The sequence below is a fragment of the Urocampus carinirostris genome, chromosome 17 (genome assembly GCF_059441175.1).
Source record: "Urocampus carinirostris isolate Australia breed hairy pipefish chromosome 17, RoL_Ucar_1.0, whole genome shotgun sequence".
Lineage (NCBI taxonomy): Eukaryota > Metazoa > Chordata > Actinopteri > Syngnathiformes > Syngnathidae > Urocampus > Urocampus carinirostris.
In genome coordinates, this window is record NC_142365.1 from 28,843,826 (window position 1) to 28,860,723 (window position 16,898).

Below are 16,898 nucleotides of genomic sequence, written 5' to 3' on the forward strand. Positions count from 1 at the left end.
CTTTGGGATAAGATGATTCAAAGTAAGTTTTAGGGAAGTGAAATGATTTCTGCAACAACAACAACAAAAACAGCTACCATGTTGCAAGAATAGATAGAGAAACATATTCTAAATTTAGGTATGAGAACACAGTTTACAAAATTATCCACGTGACGAAAAATAACGTCTACCAGTTAGGAAAGAGTTAAAAGGAATGCAGCTGGGCTCCTCTCCACGCCTACTAAAAAAGCAAACTTACCATGATGCCTTGCTTGCTTTTTTTTTCACGTCCGTCCTGTTTCCTGTCCAAATGCCGGTGTTAAAAACAGGACACAGGCAGAATGGAGCTTGCCCAGCGACTGCGCTTCTTTGCACTCTTTGCTTAGCTTTTTCTAATCACTCAATCTCTCCCTGTCCCTTCTCACTTTTTTTCTTCAAAGCCAAACTCTTTTTCCGATTCCTTTCTCTTCTTTTCTTTTCTTCCCCCCTGTTGCTATGCTGAGTGGAGTTGTTCCTTCTGACTTGTCTGCCTGATTTAGAAGCCACATGTGCTGCAAAGTATAAAGGGGCCGAGCTTACTTGGCCTATGTCGTCACAGTAACCCAGGCTATGCCATGCCATCGCCTTACTTACTGTGAAGTACTGTTCAAGGAGACATAATCTGCTCAATCAACTTCTCAAGGTTTTTGTCCATGTTCAACTCAAAACACAATCAACATGGTATTTAACTTCAATCACCTGCCTGTGAGATTTCCAGCTCCTTCTTGCGCTCCAATCAGGGCTTCCTCCCTTTTTGTGAAAACGGATATAACCGGGTGCAAAGTTGGACACTTCATATGAATCAGGGTTCTCAAACTCAATTTACTTGGGGGCCACTGGAGCTAGTATGTCGGTGAGGTTGGGCCAAATTTGGTTTTTGGCAAAAAAGTTCCAGGAAAAATATTACACTGTTTCCCATATATATATATATATATATATATATATATATATATATATATATATATATATATATATATATATATATACTGTATATATATATATATATATATATATATATATATACTGTATATATATATATATATATATATATATATATATATATATATATTTTTTTTTTTTATTTTTTTTTATTTTTTTTTATTTTTTTTTTGATTCTCCACGCAAAATAAGATCTAACAAAAACAAAACATTTTAAATAATCAATCAGGTGCTAAGGCTGCACTTAAGAGGACAGTGTGTATTATCCAATGCCTTATAGTACTATAAAAATGTGACCCATTTAAAAAGAATAATAATTAAAATAATCAGCAAAAATACATGAACCAGTTTATGCTTTTTGTTAAATACATTTTCACATATTTGACATAACACGAGGCTCACTTAGAGGGTGAGCTTATTGACAGCGTTCTTGCTGCTAATTGTACGCCTGCAAAAGCAACAAACTTTTTTGAGTCTTGTTTGTCTTTTTTGTACTTTCTTTTCTATTTTATTTTCTTCTATTTTCCTATTTTTTGTGTTCATTCTTTCAGTCAGACTTTCTTTCATTCCTTCTTTTTTGCCTTTTTTTATCTTTTCTGTCTTATTCCCATTTTTCTTTTCTTTTTGTTCTTTTTTCTTTTTCTTTCCTTTCTTCCCCTTATCATTTCTTTCCTTCTTTCTTTCCTCCTTTTTTCTTGCCATTTCTTTTTTTTGTTGTACTTTTTCTTTTTTTCTTATACGTGTTCTTCTTTTTTAGCATAACACTTGGCAAAAAATAACGAGACAGAAAATGTCTGACTCTCGAAAAAAACTTAATAGCATAGCAACCGCTAGATTTTAACTTCTCGTTATTATTTAAACATCAGACTCTGAGTAAAGTCTGAAGAGCGCTAAGAAATGATAGTCACCAGCGGGAGCTCTGTGGTTGATTGTCGGTTTGGAGTAACGACTGAGGTGCCTTCTGGGTGAAGGCAAGAGTAGAGGCTGCATGTTTATATAAATATATTTAAATCATAATTCATAAATTTAGAAATACAATTTGACATTACAGAAGTTATTTCAAATAAACTTTTATAAAGTACAGTACTCTTGATTATTAAACAATTGCTTGAACCTTTAAAAAGGGTTTAGCCCATGTGACAAATGAAACGTGCACAGCCGCATCAGAAGCCACACTGGACCCTGCAAAGTACTGTTGTCAACTATGGCAGCCGGAAACTAAAGGACTGCCCAAGATAATTCCCCAGGGCACAGTCCAAGAGAGCAGGAGGAAAGGAAGACAGAAAAAGAACTGGGCAGACAACATGAAGGAATGGACTTGTCCCTACTTTGCCAATACACAAAACAGAACAGGAACCGTCAACAGTGGATAGAGCTGTCTAGAGTTGCATCCTCCTTGGTGTCCCGACGACCCGCAGACGACCCATGAGGTTAGGATCCATGAAAACTTTGGTTTCAATGTATTTTATGATACACGGATATCTATATTATACCCACATTTTATATACATATATACATATATATATATATATATACATATATATATATATATATACATATATATATATATATATATATATATATATATATATATATATATATATATATATATATATATATATATATATATATATACAGAGTATCTGAAACTCTTGACAAAAAGTTACCGGACACCAGGGCAGCCATAAAGTTGCCTGCCCCATTTTTCACAACTTGAAACACAATAAGACGACTAATCGCAAAAAAAAAACATTGTTGCAAAGTATCAAGGATTGATAATCAGAATAGATAACAGAACAACACTTTAAAATTAAGTTTATTATAGATCTACTTACAACATTCATGCATGTTTTCATCGCTGTTTTCCATCTGCCATCAGTATGTACCTGTATTTACTCATCTTCATTCATGCAAAGTTTGCGTTGCGTCGTCTGCTACAAGCCACGTAAACTCCTCTTTCCAGGATACTTTTAATGCACGTTTACGTTTTGTAGCGTCATCAATTTTGCTTCTTCTGAATCTTTCTTCTGGGGCTGAGGTTTTGGCCTGATTCCTCACCACTTATCCATTTTTCTTGTGCTCTCTGTGCGTCTACTTTGGAAAGTGATATGCAAATGCACGACCTTATAACGCTCCGGAAAGTCCGGAAGCACAAAGTTATTCGATGCAGTCTTCTGATCGGCTGCGGAGTATGCAAATTACTAAACAAACCAAAATTCCGAAATTTCCAAACCGAACGAAGATTTCGAAATCGGAATAAACCAAACGTTTGATTTGAAAAAAAATCTTTTGCTTTTTTTTTTTTTTTTCACTCTCTTGAAAAAGTTGTCGGCCACCCGGGCGGAGACGTTTTGTAAGTTGAACACCCATCGTAACAGATGAACGCCCTGGGCGTCCGGACAGACAATATTTCAAACACTGATATATATAAATAAATGAGCATAAAAATAGTTTTATCTGCATAATATAGATTATATATTATCTTAAACATATTTTAAAAAGGGCCATGGAGCTACTTGGGAGTGCCAAAGAGCAGCATGTGGCTTCAGAGCTGCTTGTCGCTGACCCCCGCACTAACCAATACAAGATTTAAATGGACTGAACTGGACCCCAAAAAAACAATATTCAACAAATTAAAATATTTTTGTATCAAAATCAAATATATTTCACTGAGTTAATTTGCTATTAATTTATATGAAAGAAAACCCTAGACCCGAGAGATCATTTCAGTGTGACAGTAGGAGTGTAACTCATTGGCTGAAACCCGACTCACCAAAGCCTTGCACCCACCTGCTATCTGGGCATATTTCGAAATATAAATACATTTAAATTATGGATATAAGCACGGCTCACCCGAACAAACTGTAATGATTTACTTTTGTCTTGTATTTCTAATTTCACACTGCGTGGATGCAAAAGGCGACTATTTACAAAGGAGACGTTCAAAAGTCAATTCTCCGTATTATGCGAGGGTAATTGAAGCCAACACCAGCTTTGGTTTTATTTTCTCCCCTTATCGGCTGCATCAAAAATGCAATACTGGGCTGCAGGGAGGCCAAAGAGTGTGGGTTGTTAAGTGGGGGTGAAGAACGAAAAAAAAAAAAAAGAATAGCAATCATTGTTTACCAGCTGAGGCAAGTTTGGAAAGGCCTGAATGGCAAGTGGGCAGCAAAGCCATGGAATGTCTTCCTTCGCTGTTCCCTGGACTGCTTGTCAACCCTGATGAGGCGGATAGTTTGCACTGTTCAATCACATCTGCTCAGCATAAGAAATTTTATTTCGTGGTTAGTAAATGCATATCACAGTCGAGGAGCACAAGGGTAACTTCCAGGCCTGTAAACTCATCATTAATAAGGAAAAAAAGTAAGTTTTAGATTTACTGAGTGTTCACAGTTCACAAAATCCCTTCATTGTCAAGCATCACTTTCTGTGGTGTGTTTTGGGCAATGTTGGGACCAATGCGTTACAAATCAACTGAACATCAATGGGGCAAATGTTATTTTTGCGATACACCATAAAGAAAACATCTTGGACAGTACCCAGAAAAGAGATCTTAGAGTGGTTTGAAGCACATAGAGAAAATGGAAATTTAGTCTCTGGGTTAACTGTTTGGTTGCATGCCCTCAAAAGTGTACAAGCCAAGAAATATGAAGCGGTTATTTAAAGCAGTTGTAGGGGATTATCTTCTATGCGAGTATATAAAGTAATTTGTAACAACTTTGCTTACTTTCAGAGTACGGACTACTTTTTTGTGTCAGTAATCTAGGGAGTAACTGAGTTGCTTCTTAAATGAATTAACTTGTACCTCTGACTAATGACTATTTTTCAGCATCACAAATTCTGAAATGTTGTGATATATCAAAGACTCTTTGTCTGGTAAAGAACTGAGCAATTTTTATATTTTTTATCTACATAGACACTCCCCTCCTTATGAAGATTTGATTTATGAAAAACAATAGATGCAAACATATTTTTAGGGATGTCGAAAAATATCCGGACATTGCTGTAAGTTAGATTTTGTATTGTGTGCACAGGAGAGTACTGTAGTGCTTCTTCCTGCCGCGTGGCGCTATGAGAGGTAACCCAGCATCCACACCGAAGAAGAAATCCGGCTTCTACTTTGTAGTTCGTGTGTAAACATACTACGTGTACTGTATCTCTAGCGGGCTGATTGTTTAGCATCTAGTGTATCCATTCAATATGGTTGGTGTAAAGTGTAAAGAAGAGGCGAGCTGTTTCTTTTGAAATTAAAGTGGAATAAGAAACCTTGATGCAGTTGAGAAAATGGTTGATCACTTTTTTCATCTCCTTTCTTCGACGGAGGAGGAAGTATCCTAACTATTGAAGCCTGTCTCTCACAAGCAAGTCAAACTTCACTTTGTTTGTCTTTATAGAACATGTTATTTTTTGAAATGTTTCTTTTTTAGTCCAAAACAATACAGGCTTTTGAAACAAGCCTTAAACACACTCATATAAACCTTAAAAATACAAAATATAGCACCGAAGCAACTTACGTAAAAATTCAACTTCAATCTCGTTTGTAAGTAGGACAGCGTCTGTATTGAAAAAAAATGTATGTACCTTAGATCAAATACAATGAGAACACCACCCCCACCACCAAAAAATACAAATAGAATATCTTAACATAACATACTTTTGTTACTGTTAGGGGCTGACACACCTCCTACCATCAGAGGGCTCCAAGTAGGGTTTGAACTGTTACAGGTGTGTCCAATTATCACACATCTGATCATCCAAATTATACAGAACCCTTTAAAAGGAAATTTTGAACATTACCCGTGTTTGGGTCATTGTAGTTTCCATGCTACTTCCATCTGTCGTCTGTTAAAAGGTCAGGTTTGGGTTTTGGTTTTTGGTTTGGACACTTTTTCAGCAGTTTTAAGACCTGGTTCGTTGCTGTTTGTTTGTTCCAGTTTTTTTTGATAAACCATCCTTTGTTGAGCGCACTTCCCTCCCCCAAATGGGTCCGTTTTCCTCTACACCTTAACAAAATGACCCACCCACCAAATGACCCGGGGGGGAGGTCCCCACGTCCCTGCCTCGGCGGTGAATAGTGGTTCTTGTCTTGGCGGCAAGAAGGCCCTTTGGCTGCTTGGTTCCCGACTCTGCAGCAAGGCTGCCAGTGGTCAAATATGACACTGTGTCCTTTTCATTTGGAACACTTTTTACTTGCGGCTGCCTTTCCTGGCTTGTGTCATTATTGCAGCGTCTTTAAGCTCGTCCCTGATGTATGAGCAAGCACTTCTTAGACACACATGAACAAACATGATGTTGGCGCTTGGACTGTACTTAAAATAGGCCACATCTTACTTTAAGCATTCTCATGTGACACACAAAAAAACTAACAAACAAACAAACAAACAAAACAAAAAAAAACTTTCCCTCACAGCCAACTCCTGTGTCATGTGTTCCACTCCGAACAGCTTTGCTAAAACTAAGATTAAAAAACAGATAGGCACCGTGGGAAATAAAGCAGAGTGGCTCGTTGAACTCAGTTAGACATTGCTCACACATACTGTACTTAATAGTGAAAATATATAACTTTCAACATTTTTAAGAAGACCAACAACAATGCACCCCCCTTTCAAATCTAAATCAATGCAGGTGGGGAAAAGTTACAAGGATGTCATAAGCTCCCCCTCTACCGGTAACCAGCACCAATCATCTCCCTGCTCTGTCACTATTCTCGTTTACCACCAGCTGTTTTGAATTCCCTGCCAATCAAGCTCTGTATTTGAAGCCCTGCCTTACAGCCTACCTTTGTCAGATCGCCTGTAAAGCCTACACCCGGAACCTGTTTGTTGGTGCTTCTGACTCTGAACCTGGACTTGTCTGACCCTTCTGCCTTCTCTTCTTCCCCGGACTTCCAGACTCGTGGTGAGTGAGCCCGGACCCATCTCCTCCTACTACCCCCAACGCCACTCAGCTACTGGGGAACATACACACACAGACACGGAAATTCTCTCCCATTTCCCCTATCCCTAAATTAACCTTCCTAACATGGGGCAATTGTGGTCTTTGTCTGTCTGATCTGTGACACATGTTTCATTTATAGTGTGCACACATTACTAAAGGTATTGAAGGTCTCTATGATTGCAACGTTGTAGTGTTAATATTGCGGTTGATTAAGTCGCGTGAATAGTTATAGGCCGTGCAGGTAACAAAACTGCTGTCGATATCAAAAGGAAGAGCACCAATTAGTCGGATTGATTTTCTCTTGTCGCTGTTTTTTCCCAAAGGGTCACCCAGCTGCACAGCTGCTCACCTTTGTTTCACAGCAAAGTTGTTCTCCTTCCCGCTGTGTGTTAGTTACTGTGTGTGACACTCATTTTGTTTCTCCATCACTCATTTGTCAGTGGCTAGCAGCGCTCGCTGGCTCGTGTCGCACGTATGTCAACTGCTGCTGGACAAATAAACAACTAACGTTTCGAATGTTTTGTGTTTTTTTGCCAGGTATGGGACATGATGGTTTTGTTTAAAGCCCCGTTGTTGGCAACTCGTGGCTCAGGAGCTGCATAGGGTACTTAAGCGCTGCGGAATGGCTCCAGGGCACTCTTCCGGAATTTTTTATGAATATAAAAAGACAAGTGAAAAAGGGAAGTGTATTTTTTTCTTTGAAATTCTTTTTGTAGGAGGACAAAGATGACATAAACTTATGTTTTCAGTACTGCAATAATGGGTAGAACAGGGGTCTCCAACCTTTTTCAAGCTGAGCTACATTTTAAGTCCTTTGAGACATTTTTGTGATTAAGGTTTATATAAATAAATTTGACTTGACCTTCGCTGCCTATTAGCGCAGAGGGCACTCAGTTTGATTTGCATTTCTAAAAAAATCAACTTATTTTGTTCTACTTACTATGTTGTTACTATACTATTACAGTTGTGAAAGAGGGAAAGTAAACAAGACAGAAAGAAAGTAAACAAGAAAGAAAGAAAGAGCGAAATAAAAAGGGAGGGAGGTTGAAAAAAGGAAGAGAGAAAAGGAGAAACATTTGAACATTTTTTGTTGCAGCCCCCTGTTCTAGGCCAATTGGGTCTTTTGTTTCTGTTGGTGTCTGTTATGGTCAGTGATGTCTTCATTGTGTTAAGCGTACCGTTTGTAATGTTTTTCAGTGGGGAGGGCAGTATTCCATTGTCCAACAGAGAGTTCCCCTTACTTTTTCCTTTAAGGGCCGCATTACTTGGGCGGCACAGCAGCACAGTGGTTAATGCATGTGTGGCACATTTCTGACGTCATGGTTCAAATATAGCTACCAGCCTTCTTGTGCTGAGTTTGCACGTTCTCCCTGTGGTTGTGCGAAAAAAGAAATGCATTCCAACGCAAAACGCCAGAGTTCGCACTCGAAGGATGGAGTCCAACTGAGGACAAGTATATTTGAGTATAAGTAAGAAATAACGGCGTATAATTTGTATATAACTTCAAAAGCTAAAAAAACCTACATAGCTACCAAGAAGGCCAAAATTTTGCCTGATAATGAGCAAAACAATTAAAATGTTTGTGGGATAGCATGCAAATAAATGCAAAAAGCTATCTAGAAAGCTTATTAAATAGCTAAAAACGTAAGTAGACAGCTAGCTACAAAGCTAAAAGGTTAGCCACAACCTTTTTTCGTTCATTCATTTTATAAAACCCATACATTGGAATTGATTTCCTGTAAAATAAATTCATAAAAAGATAACATCTGTTTAATTCATGAATAGATTCATTATTTTTTTCTTTATTGCTTGAACATAATTATCAATACTTGATTTTTTTCTGTCCGTGAAATGCATGAACTGAAATTTATACATGTTAATTTCTAAAACAAAAATGTTTTATGTTATTACTATGCCTTACTAAGTTATTACTAGGTTAATTATTAAAACTAGGGTTAAATTGACCAAGTCAACTAATGGCATTTTACTTGAAAATCACAATGACATAGGAGCAAAGGAATTTGAATGTTATTTTAATGTTAAGTTGTTTAAGTTAAGTTCTAAGTTGTATAATTTAACTTGACATTTTTATTTAGAGCAAAATAATAAATACTGTATAAGTGATTTAAGGTTTAAATTTAATATTCTTGTCAGTTTGTATTCATATTTATGTTCCAAAAACATTCAGTTTAAGTGTGTTCAATAAATGTTTATCCTGGTTGGCCCGCGACCTTATGTGTATTTTAAATTTTGGCCCCTTGAGCAATTGAGTTTGACATCCCTGCTCTAGACCAAATGATGGTACAGTCAGCATTGGGGAACACAACCTCACAGACTCATGTTGTGTAAATGATATTGCTGTATCTTTTATTTTTTTTTAATAATTCAAACTTTTCCTTACTTTTTAACAGTTTTCCATCCTAAAGTAAAATAAAAATCCTACAACCAAACAAACCAAATGACGGACAAGCAAAAGAACAGTTTATCATGTGTAAAAAGGAGAAAAAAACCAAACAGTTCACTTAATGAGGAGTGTAGTGTAATGCACCATGAGGTGGTACAGATTGTGGTTGTAGATATAGTTTCCAAAATCATCGCTCATTATTCTCATGAAACCCTTTCACTCTCCCCAGCAGTTTTTGTGTCCATCATCAACATTTTCCAAATGTTTATGGATGGGCTACCTGGGAGCTTCAAGTGTCTTAAAATTATTGCCAGATTGTTAGGAGAACACGATTTCAGAGATATGATCAATCGCCTGGACAAAAGTTCAAACGGGTTTCAAAATGCAAATGTATTAATTGTGTTTGGCTAAAAATCACCACTAACAGAGGATACTCATGTTTGAATCTACATCCGGGTCACGAGACGAGATGGGTAAAAAACAAGACCTGGTTTGTGCAGTTTGAGGTTTTTATTACAGTAAACCAAAATACAATAGATAAATCTGAATATTTTGGGCTTGTGAATACTGAGTAAGGCTGTAATGATATCACAAGTGGTTTTAAAATGGCTGATAATTATTCCTATCCTGAAGGGGTGGATCACTGAATTTAGTGGGAAATTCCCAAGGCACCAGCTTCACAGCAATCATTCGTCCAGTATACTGCAGGTGGTTTGATAAAACTCAAGGCCCACCTTCCAACAGTAAATAAGAACACCACACCACAATGTAAAGATGGTGTACTGACTAGATAAATTGATGTAGTTTGGTAACAAGTGAATAAAACAAAAAGGAAACAAGTCTATTCGAATATCTGGATAATCCTAAAGTGCATTTATTACCACAAAATGATTAACTTGATTAAAATATTGATGTGAAGATTTAGAACAAAGAAAATTAACTGGCAAACTCAAAATATTACCTATATGCAGTGACCCATTTCAATATTCTAACACCACCCCAAAGATGTAACCTCTACTCACAATGCTTAATGATTAGGGAGCAATTATTTTCAAAAATAACAGCCAGCAATCACAGCACTGCAGTCCCAAAGGTGGATCCACTAAATTTGATCATGAGATAAGGGTGCCACTGAATTTAAAGATTGAGTAAGCGTCATACTTTTGAAATATATAATCATTTCCTTGTATACATTTAATATAATGCTTCAGACATATTTTTTAATGCCTTTCCGGAGACTTAATAACTTGTTATGTACTACAGCTGCCTGGCAAATGGGGTGACAATCCAGGATGGTCATGACAGTGTGAGCCCTCCTCAGCAATAATTGCATCTTATCGTAAAGTACGTTTTTTTGTATCACATCTTTACAAATGCGGTATTTCACCTAATCAAACGAGTACTGTTTTCATTACGGTCTTGTACTGTGATCAAGCACATGGAATTTTTTTTAGCAACAAGTGCCTGTGACCGGGTAAAGCCTTCTGCTATCTCATCCCCCTTACATGCATTTTTAAAACCTCCAAATATCCTTACTGTCACACAAGCAAGGTAAGCAGAAATTCGCCGTTATTAATCATCACGACGCTGATCCCTGGCAAGCGGCCTTGTTGACATATCAGATCAGCTTGCTGGTTTCAGGCGACCATTAAAATGTATGAAGCTAAAACGCCGGGGATGTTGTCAACAATGGTTTGGCCGTAGCAAAGATTCTCTATTCTGGAAGTACCATATGTTTACGATATCTGTTCTTTTCTCCTGGTCCAGAAAAGCACTAAAGTCTGGCTTCTAGAGACCGATAACGATGTTTATCATAGTACGGCTCTTCCTTGCTTTTAATGTACTAATGCCCTGCACATAATACATGAAAACAGCCTGATTTTGGCCGACCTACATCTCACATGTCGTGATTTGTCTTGACGCAACACTGCTCATCTAGTATTGCTTAAAGATTGTTCGCTAGCGTCATGACCTCCACAATTAGATTATGGGATGGAAACAATTTGGGGCTGTCTTGTCAGATATTCTGACACTAGTGACATGTGACACGTGACACGATTTACAAATACATAAACCTATATTGTATTCATTATTTAATCGGCAGAGCAAGAAAACTATGTATAAACTGTAGCAATATATAGACGGTAGCAAAAAAATATATATATATATATATATATTATCTTACCTATTTTTCTTACCTTATGAATAAAGACTCTGCACTTCCTTTTGAATAGGAGCATAAATATATAAGTAACCTTCCATTATGGAAAAAAACCCTGCAAAAATGAGAAGTGAAAGAGACACAGATAGAAAAAGAAAGCGAGGGATGTAAAAAAACAGAGAGAGAGAGAGTGAAAGAGAGAGAGAAATACAACTAAAGTTGCTTCGTGAGTGGCTTTGGCAACTAAAGTGTAACATATTTCACTGGAACTCATTTTTTTCTTGTGCTTCTCACACCATTGTCTAGCAGCACAGATTCAATCCCTATGCAGGCTTTAGTTATGTTTGACACCTCTGAGGTACACTCTTACTGGTTTCAGACTTGGTTTCAGAATTGTAGTTTGACTTCAGTGATCGTCAGGGTCACATTCGGGTAAACAGGCAGTGAAATTGTCATTAAAAACCTTCAAAATTGTGTACAGTATTTCCAAGTAGAGGTAAGATCAGGCATCACAGCCTGGACCACCCATGCCTGACCAATTAACTTTATTTGATGGGACAAGCCGTAGCAGAATTTTCACATTTTATTTGTGAGAACCCACAAGAGGTTGACAGATTCCATTTTGTGGATCCCCCATAAAGATAAAGAATCAAAGAACAATGAGGGGGGTGATCAGTGATAAGTCCTGCCTGAACCTGAACATAACAATTGGAGTTTCCTATTTCTAGTTCCAGGTATAAGAGTCAAATCTCAAGTCAAGAGCTTCAAATTAAAAACAAAAAGGTGTACAAAGACATGAGCCCAGCAGGTTGATTATCACTGTGCTGGCACGTTACACCCCCACTATCACCAGGCGCGTAATAATAGTTTCTTTCCGGAGAGGCTCACCAGGTAATTTGGCTAACGGGTTCTAAAAACGGCGGATACATGGGAAGAATGCTGATGAAAAGCCAAAGGTCTGGCACGGCGGTGCGTAGGCTTGCCGGTAATTATGAACCACGGGTGGCGATACTAACGAAGGGCGCTGAGGTTGCGCATCATGACAGAACGCGAGGCGATAAAAAAACAATGTAAATATCAGTTTTTTTAAGTTTGAAATATGTCAGACAAAAGGTTGTTTTGGGAAATGATTTTGATAAAAACAAAGTTAAATTTTATTTAATATAATATAGTTTTTTACTTGTGACCAGGGTCTGTACACCCTTTTCATAGCCAAATTCAAGAATTCCAAAAGAACTTTTAAAGCCAATTTTCCAATATCCCCAGTACTATAGAAAAAAGAAATCCTTTGTCATTCAATCAATTATCTTCCACTTATCCGGGGTCGGGTCACCAGGACAGCAGCCTCAGAATGAAAACCCAGACCTCCCTTTCCCAAGCCACTTTATCCAGTTAAGCAGACGGTATCTTGAGGCGTTCCTGGGCCAGCTTAGAGACATCGTCTCTCTCGGGTGTCCTGGGTTATAACCGGGGCCTTCTGCCAGTTGGACATGCCCGGAGTACCTACTGAGGGAGGTATCCAGGGGGCAGTATTATTAGATGCCCAAGCCAACCTCAACTGGCTCCTCTTACCCTGTGTTGTCTTGGGGCTCCAAACCCCAGGGAGAGGGACCCATGACAAATGGGTGGTGCCTGACGTCACAGCTTTTAGACCCCCTCATAATGATGATAAAAAACATTGGTTCACGATTTCAGATGACCAGACATCTTGCAAAGGGCCAGAATGGATACTCACTGCAAAAAAATGTGCGTGTCGCAGAGGTATCTATATACATATATATATTTGATCGGATTTCCGGTGATAAGTCATTTTACTTTGATATCATCCGTTTCTTTTTTTAAAAACACCAGGGGCCTGTCTGCAACACACTCTGGACCCATAGCAGTTTGCCTGCAAGGCAAACAGATCAATGGAGAACACCATCATAATAGCACAGAGCCAACTGGAGCACAGAGGGAGCTACGTGTGGCTGATCTTCTTGGACTTCATTTTCAACAACATCATCACACAGATCCTAGAGCAAAAACTGCTGAATCTAACTCTATGTTCCCATCCTCAACTATGGTCAAAGTGGCTCAAATGAGTGTCCGATGCAGGGTGGCTGGGCTTTCCATTAGAGATAACGTGAGAAGCTCGGTCATCTGCGAGGGTCTCAGTGTAAAGCCGTTGCCCATCCGTATTCAGAAAAGCCAGTTGAGGTAGCTTAGGCATCTGATAAGGATGCCTCCTGGACGCCTCCCCCGGGAGGTGTTACCGCGCATGTCCCTAAAGGAGGAGGACGCCCTAGAGAGACTATGATTCTAGAATGCCCTGGGATCGCCTCGAGATACCGTTGGCTGAGCTGGATGAAGTGGCTGGGTAAAGGGAGATTTCCCTGCTAAGGTTAAGCAGAAAATGGCTGGGTGGATGAATAAATGGGTGGATGGGAATACAATGATAATAACAGTGATTCTAATTCCTTTCCGAAAGTGATTTTTAGTCGCATTCTTTACGAATTGAATCCGCAATCCGCTATGCAATGCATCCCTGCCATGCTCACTGCGTCTTTTCAGTTTACCGACATGAATTCCGAATATGCGTGGAATACGTCAATTTAAATGGATGCTTTATTTGATTCGTTTTCAAATTTCTCCACGCTCACTGCCACCTCTTTTCTCCGTGGAGCCTCTATGCAATCTGTCGGAAGCGCTTCAATGAAACTGCCTTTCCTGATCCCGTTGCGTCTCCATCATTGCGCTCCAACGGAGGACAACGACAACTGGAGAGTGCCCCATTTCGGTCCATTCGGGGCTTTGGACGGATAGACAGATGAGGGAGGGGAGACAGGGTACAGTACTATCACATTTTGCTTATTCAGTCTCTATTTCATCTTTTGTGCTGGTCCTCTCAAACTATTAGACATGGCACCCTAATTTGTCTACTACAAGTAGACATTAATGGTAGAGTGCTAAGTAGCTCCAAATGTCTGTGAAAGTCTCTTAAATAGAGAAAAACGGAGTGTTACAACCATACCTAGTCCTACATACGTAATACTGCCAGTGAACAGTTGAAACAATGTACGTTATCATTAATAATGAGCTTCAGATTGTCCCCTGTTCTGTATTTAATAGATATATATGACAAAAAGGTCATGGAATAGAACAAAGTGATTGTGTCATTTCTATCCTTTTGAATGAACAGCAGTGCTAATCAGATTCTAAAAAGCAAATGTGACATATGTATAAAACAGTTCATGGCATGCAGCCTTCGTGGGCTTATTGCTTGAAAATGTTTTTTGATCTGTCACTCAGTCTTCAAATCTCTTATGTGAGGTGAAAATGGAGATGGTTGTATCCTATATCAGTGGCATACAACTTTTCCAATTGGTCAAACCTTTATTGGTACGGTCACAACCCAGGACAGGAAACATGAATGAGAACCCAATCGCGTAACGTTACTCAGTTTATTGGGGAGAGGAGTAATGAGTGCCCACTCGATCCGGGGATCGATGGTCGCGGAAGTAGCTTGAGCGGAACGAGAAAGTGGTCAAAAAAAAAAAAAAAACAGATCGGGCCAAAAATAAAACAGGATCAAAACACAGGCACAAACGGAGATTCACAGAACTTGGCATATCTCAAAAGAGTCTAGCAGGAGTTTCGCAGACGCTCTGACACCAAGCGACTTACAAGACAGCATTTAAGTAGTCCGGCAGCAATCTGTCAACGCGTTTCAGCTGGTGTCTATGGGCGGGGCCAATTGGGCGCCGTGGCAACAGTGACAGAACCTGGCGCCACACGGCGGGGACAAATTTGGCGCCATAGCAACCGTGACAGTTACAAGTGTGTCATCGTGTTACAACTGTACCCTACCTCGCTATACAATAGACAGTCAGTCAACGATACGCTACGAGAGGAATAATGTGAAACGTTTCAGCTGGTGTCTATGGGCGGGGCCAATTGGGCGCCGTGGCAACCGTGAGAGAACCTGGCGCCACACGGCAGGGACAAATTTGGCGCCATAGTAACCGTGACAGTTACAAGTGTTACAACTGTACCCTACCTCGGCTATAAAGTAGACAGAGTCAGTCAACGATACGCTGCAAGTGGAATAATGTGAAACACCTCCCTTCAAATTAATTTTACATGAGGACAAGTGTCCTGCATTGTTACCTGTGGTTTCCCAATGGGTGATTCCACATTGAAGCAGGTGGGCTCCATTGGGGGTGCTAGTAAATCTTTACTCACACTATAAGGAGTCGCTGCCGATTCTTGCTGTTCTTAAATAATTGTGCACTTTAAATGTCAAAAAAACAAACAACTCTGGCATCCTCAGCAGACGTGGTAAACAACAGGATACATGATTTACCTATCATTCCCTCCTTTTTATGTCACAGAGACAAAGGAATTGTAAGCAATACTTACTCTCTTAAGAACAGTATAACAAACAAGAAATTATTCACTTATTTTTGTCTTTATTGTTTGTGTTACAGTTACACAATTCTCTGGTTTGAGTTACTTCTACTCTGAGAACTCAGAATTTTCAACATTCAGAGTTAACGGGGATCACCCTAAACCTGCTTTGTGAAATGGACCACATTGATTAATCTCGCAAATTGGAAGTTTTAGGCATCTCATTGGTATGGCTGGAACATATTTTCTTTATAACGCCTTCAATTGACACTATTCCTAAAACAAAACAAAACAAAAACTGTTTTTTTTCAGTGTTTAACTAAAGAAATATCCCCACCATGCGGCGGTCTCTGAATGAGTGAAAAATAAAAATATAAAAAAAGGAAAGAAAAAAGATGTGGTCGCAAAACAAGCTGAAAATTGCTTCGGTGTAATCAATTTATGTTTAATCCCCCCAAGAGCAGCCACAAAAAGATTATCTCAAAAAAACAAATCTATATTTTCTATTTCTCTTTTTCTACACTCAGTATGCTTTATGTTGAGAACACAATTACTCTTGAAAATAATGGGGCAATCATGACGCTACATGGGTCACGAGTGCTTAATTTGTTGATCTCAAACTTGATATCTGTTTTTTTTTTTTTTTTTTCAAAGAGTTTGGAGGAATGTGAAAAAAATAAGATAAATGGTTCCTAATGCTAAATAAAGCAAATTCATATTTTTCATAGATTTAAAATATACATTTTACAAAATGTTTTATTGGAACCATAAAAAGCATACAATACTGTAAAAATATGTATATAATATATATCTTGTGTCTTATTTAGGATTTTTTTTTGCTGCTACAATGTATTGCATGACTTTAATAAAAAGGAAGCATTGCACGATTGTATCGATGCACTTTTCTCTCTTTTAGTTTCTATTTGCATGTGTCACATGAAGATTGTTAAAGTTAAAAAAATGCCTGTCTGAAGTACAGTCCAAACGCCAACCCAAACCCCAAGACAGATGAAAAAAGAAGAGTTTACTTGAGCTTGTCCAAGCAATGCA

At 38.5% G+C, this 16,898-nt stretch overlaps 1 protein-coding gene across 3 annotated transcripts in view; it reads right to left on the reverse strand.

Annotated features, from left to right (window-relative positions):
• sgcd (sarcoglycan, delta (dystrophin-associated glycoprotein)) overlaps nucleotides 1-16,898 on the reverse strand; it is a 317,590-nt gene that overhangs the window by 162,932 nt on the left and 137,760 nt on the right. The window contains exon 1 of one of the 3 annotated variants that reach the window (XM_088321493.1): nucleotides 239-655. The exons of the other annotated variants lie outside the window; for them this stretch is intronic. Coding sequence (XP_088177619.1) covers nucleotides 239-241 — 3 coding nt within the window. The 5' untranslated portion in view covers nucleotides 242-655. Of the gene's footprint in view, nucleotides 1-238; nucleotides 656-16,898 lie in introns of those variants that run through there. 3 annotated transcript variants of the gene reach the window in all.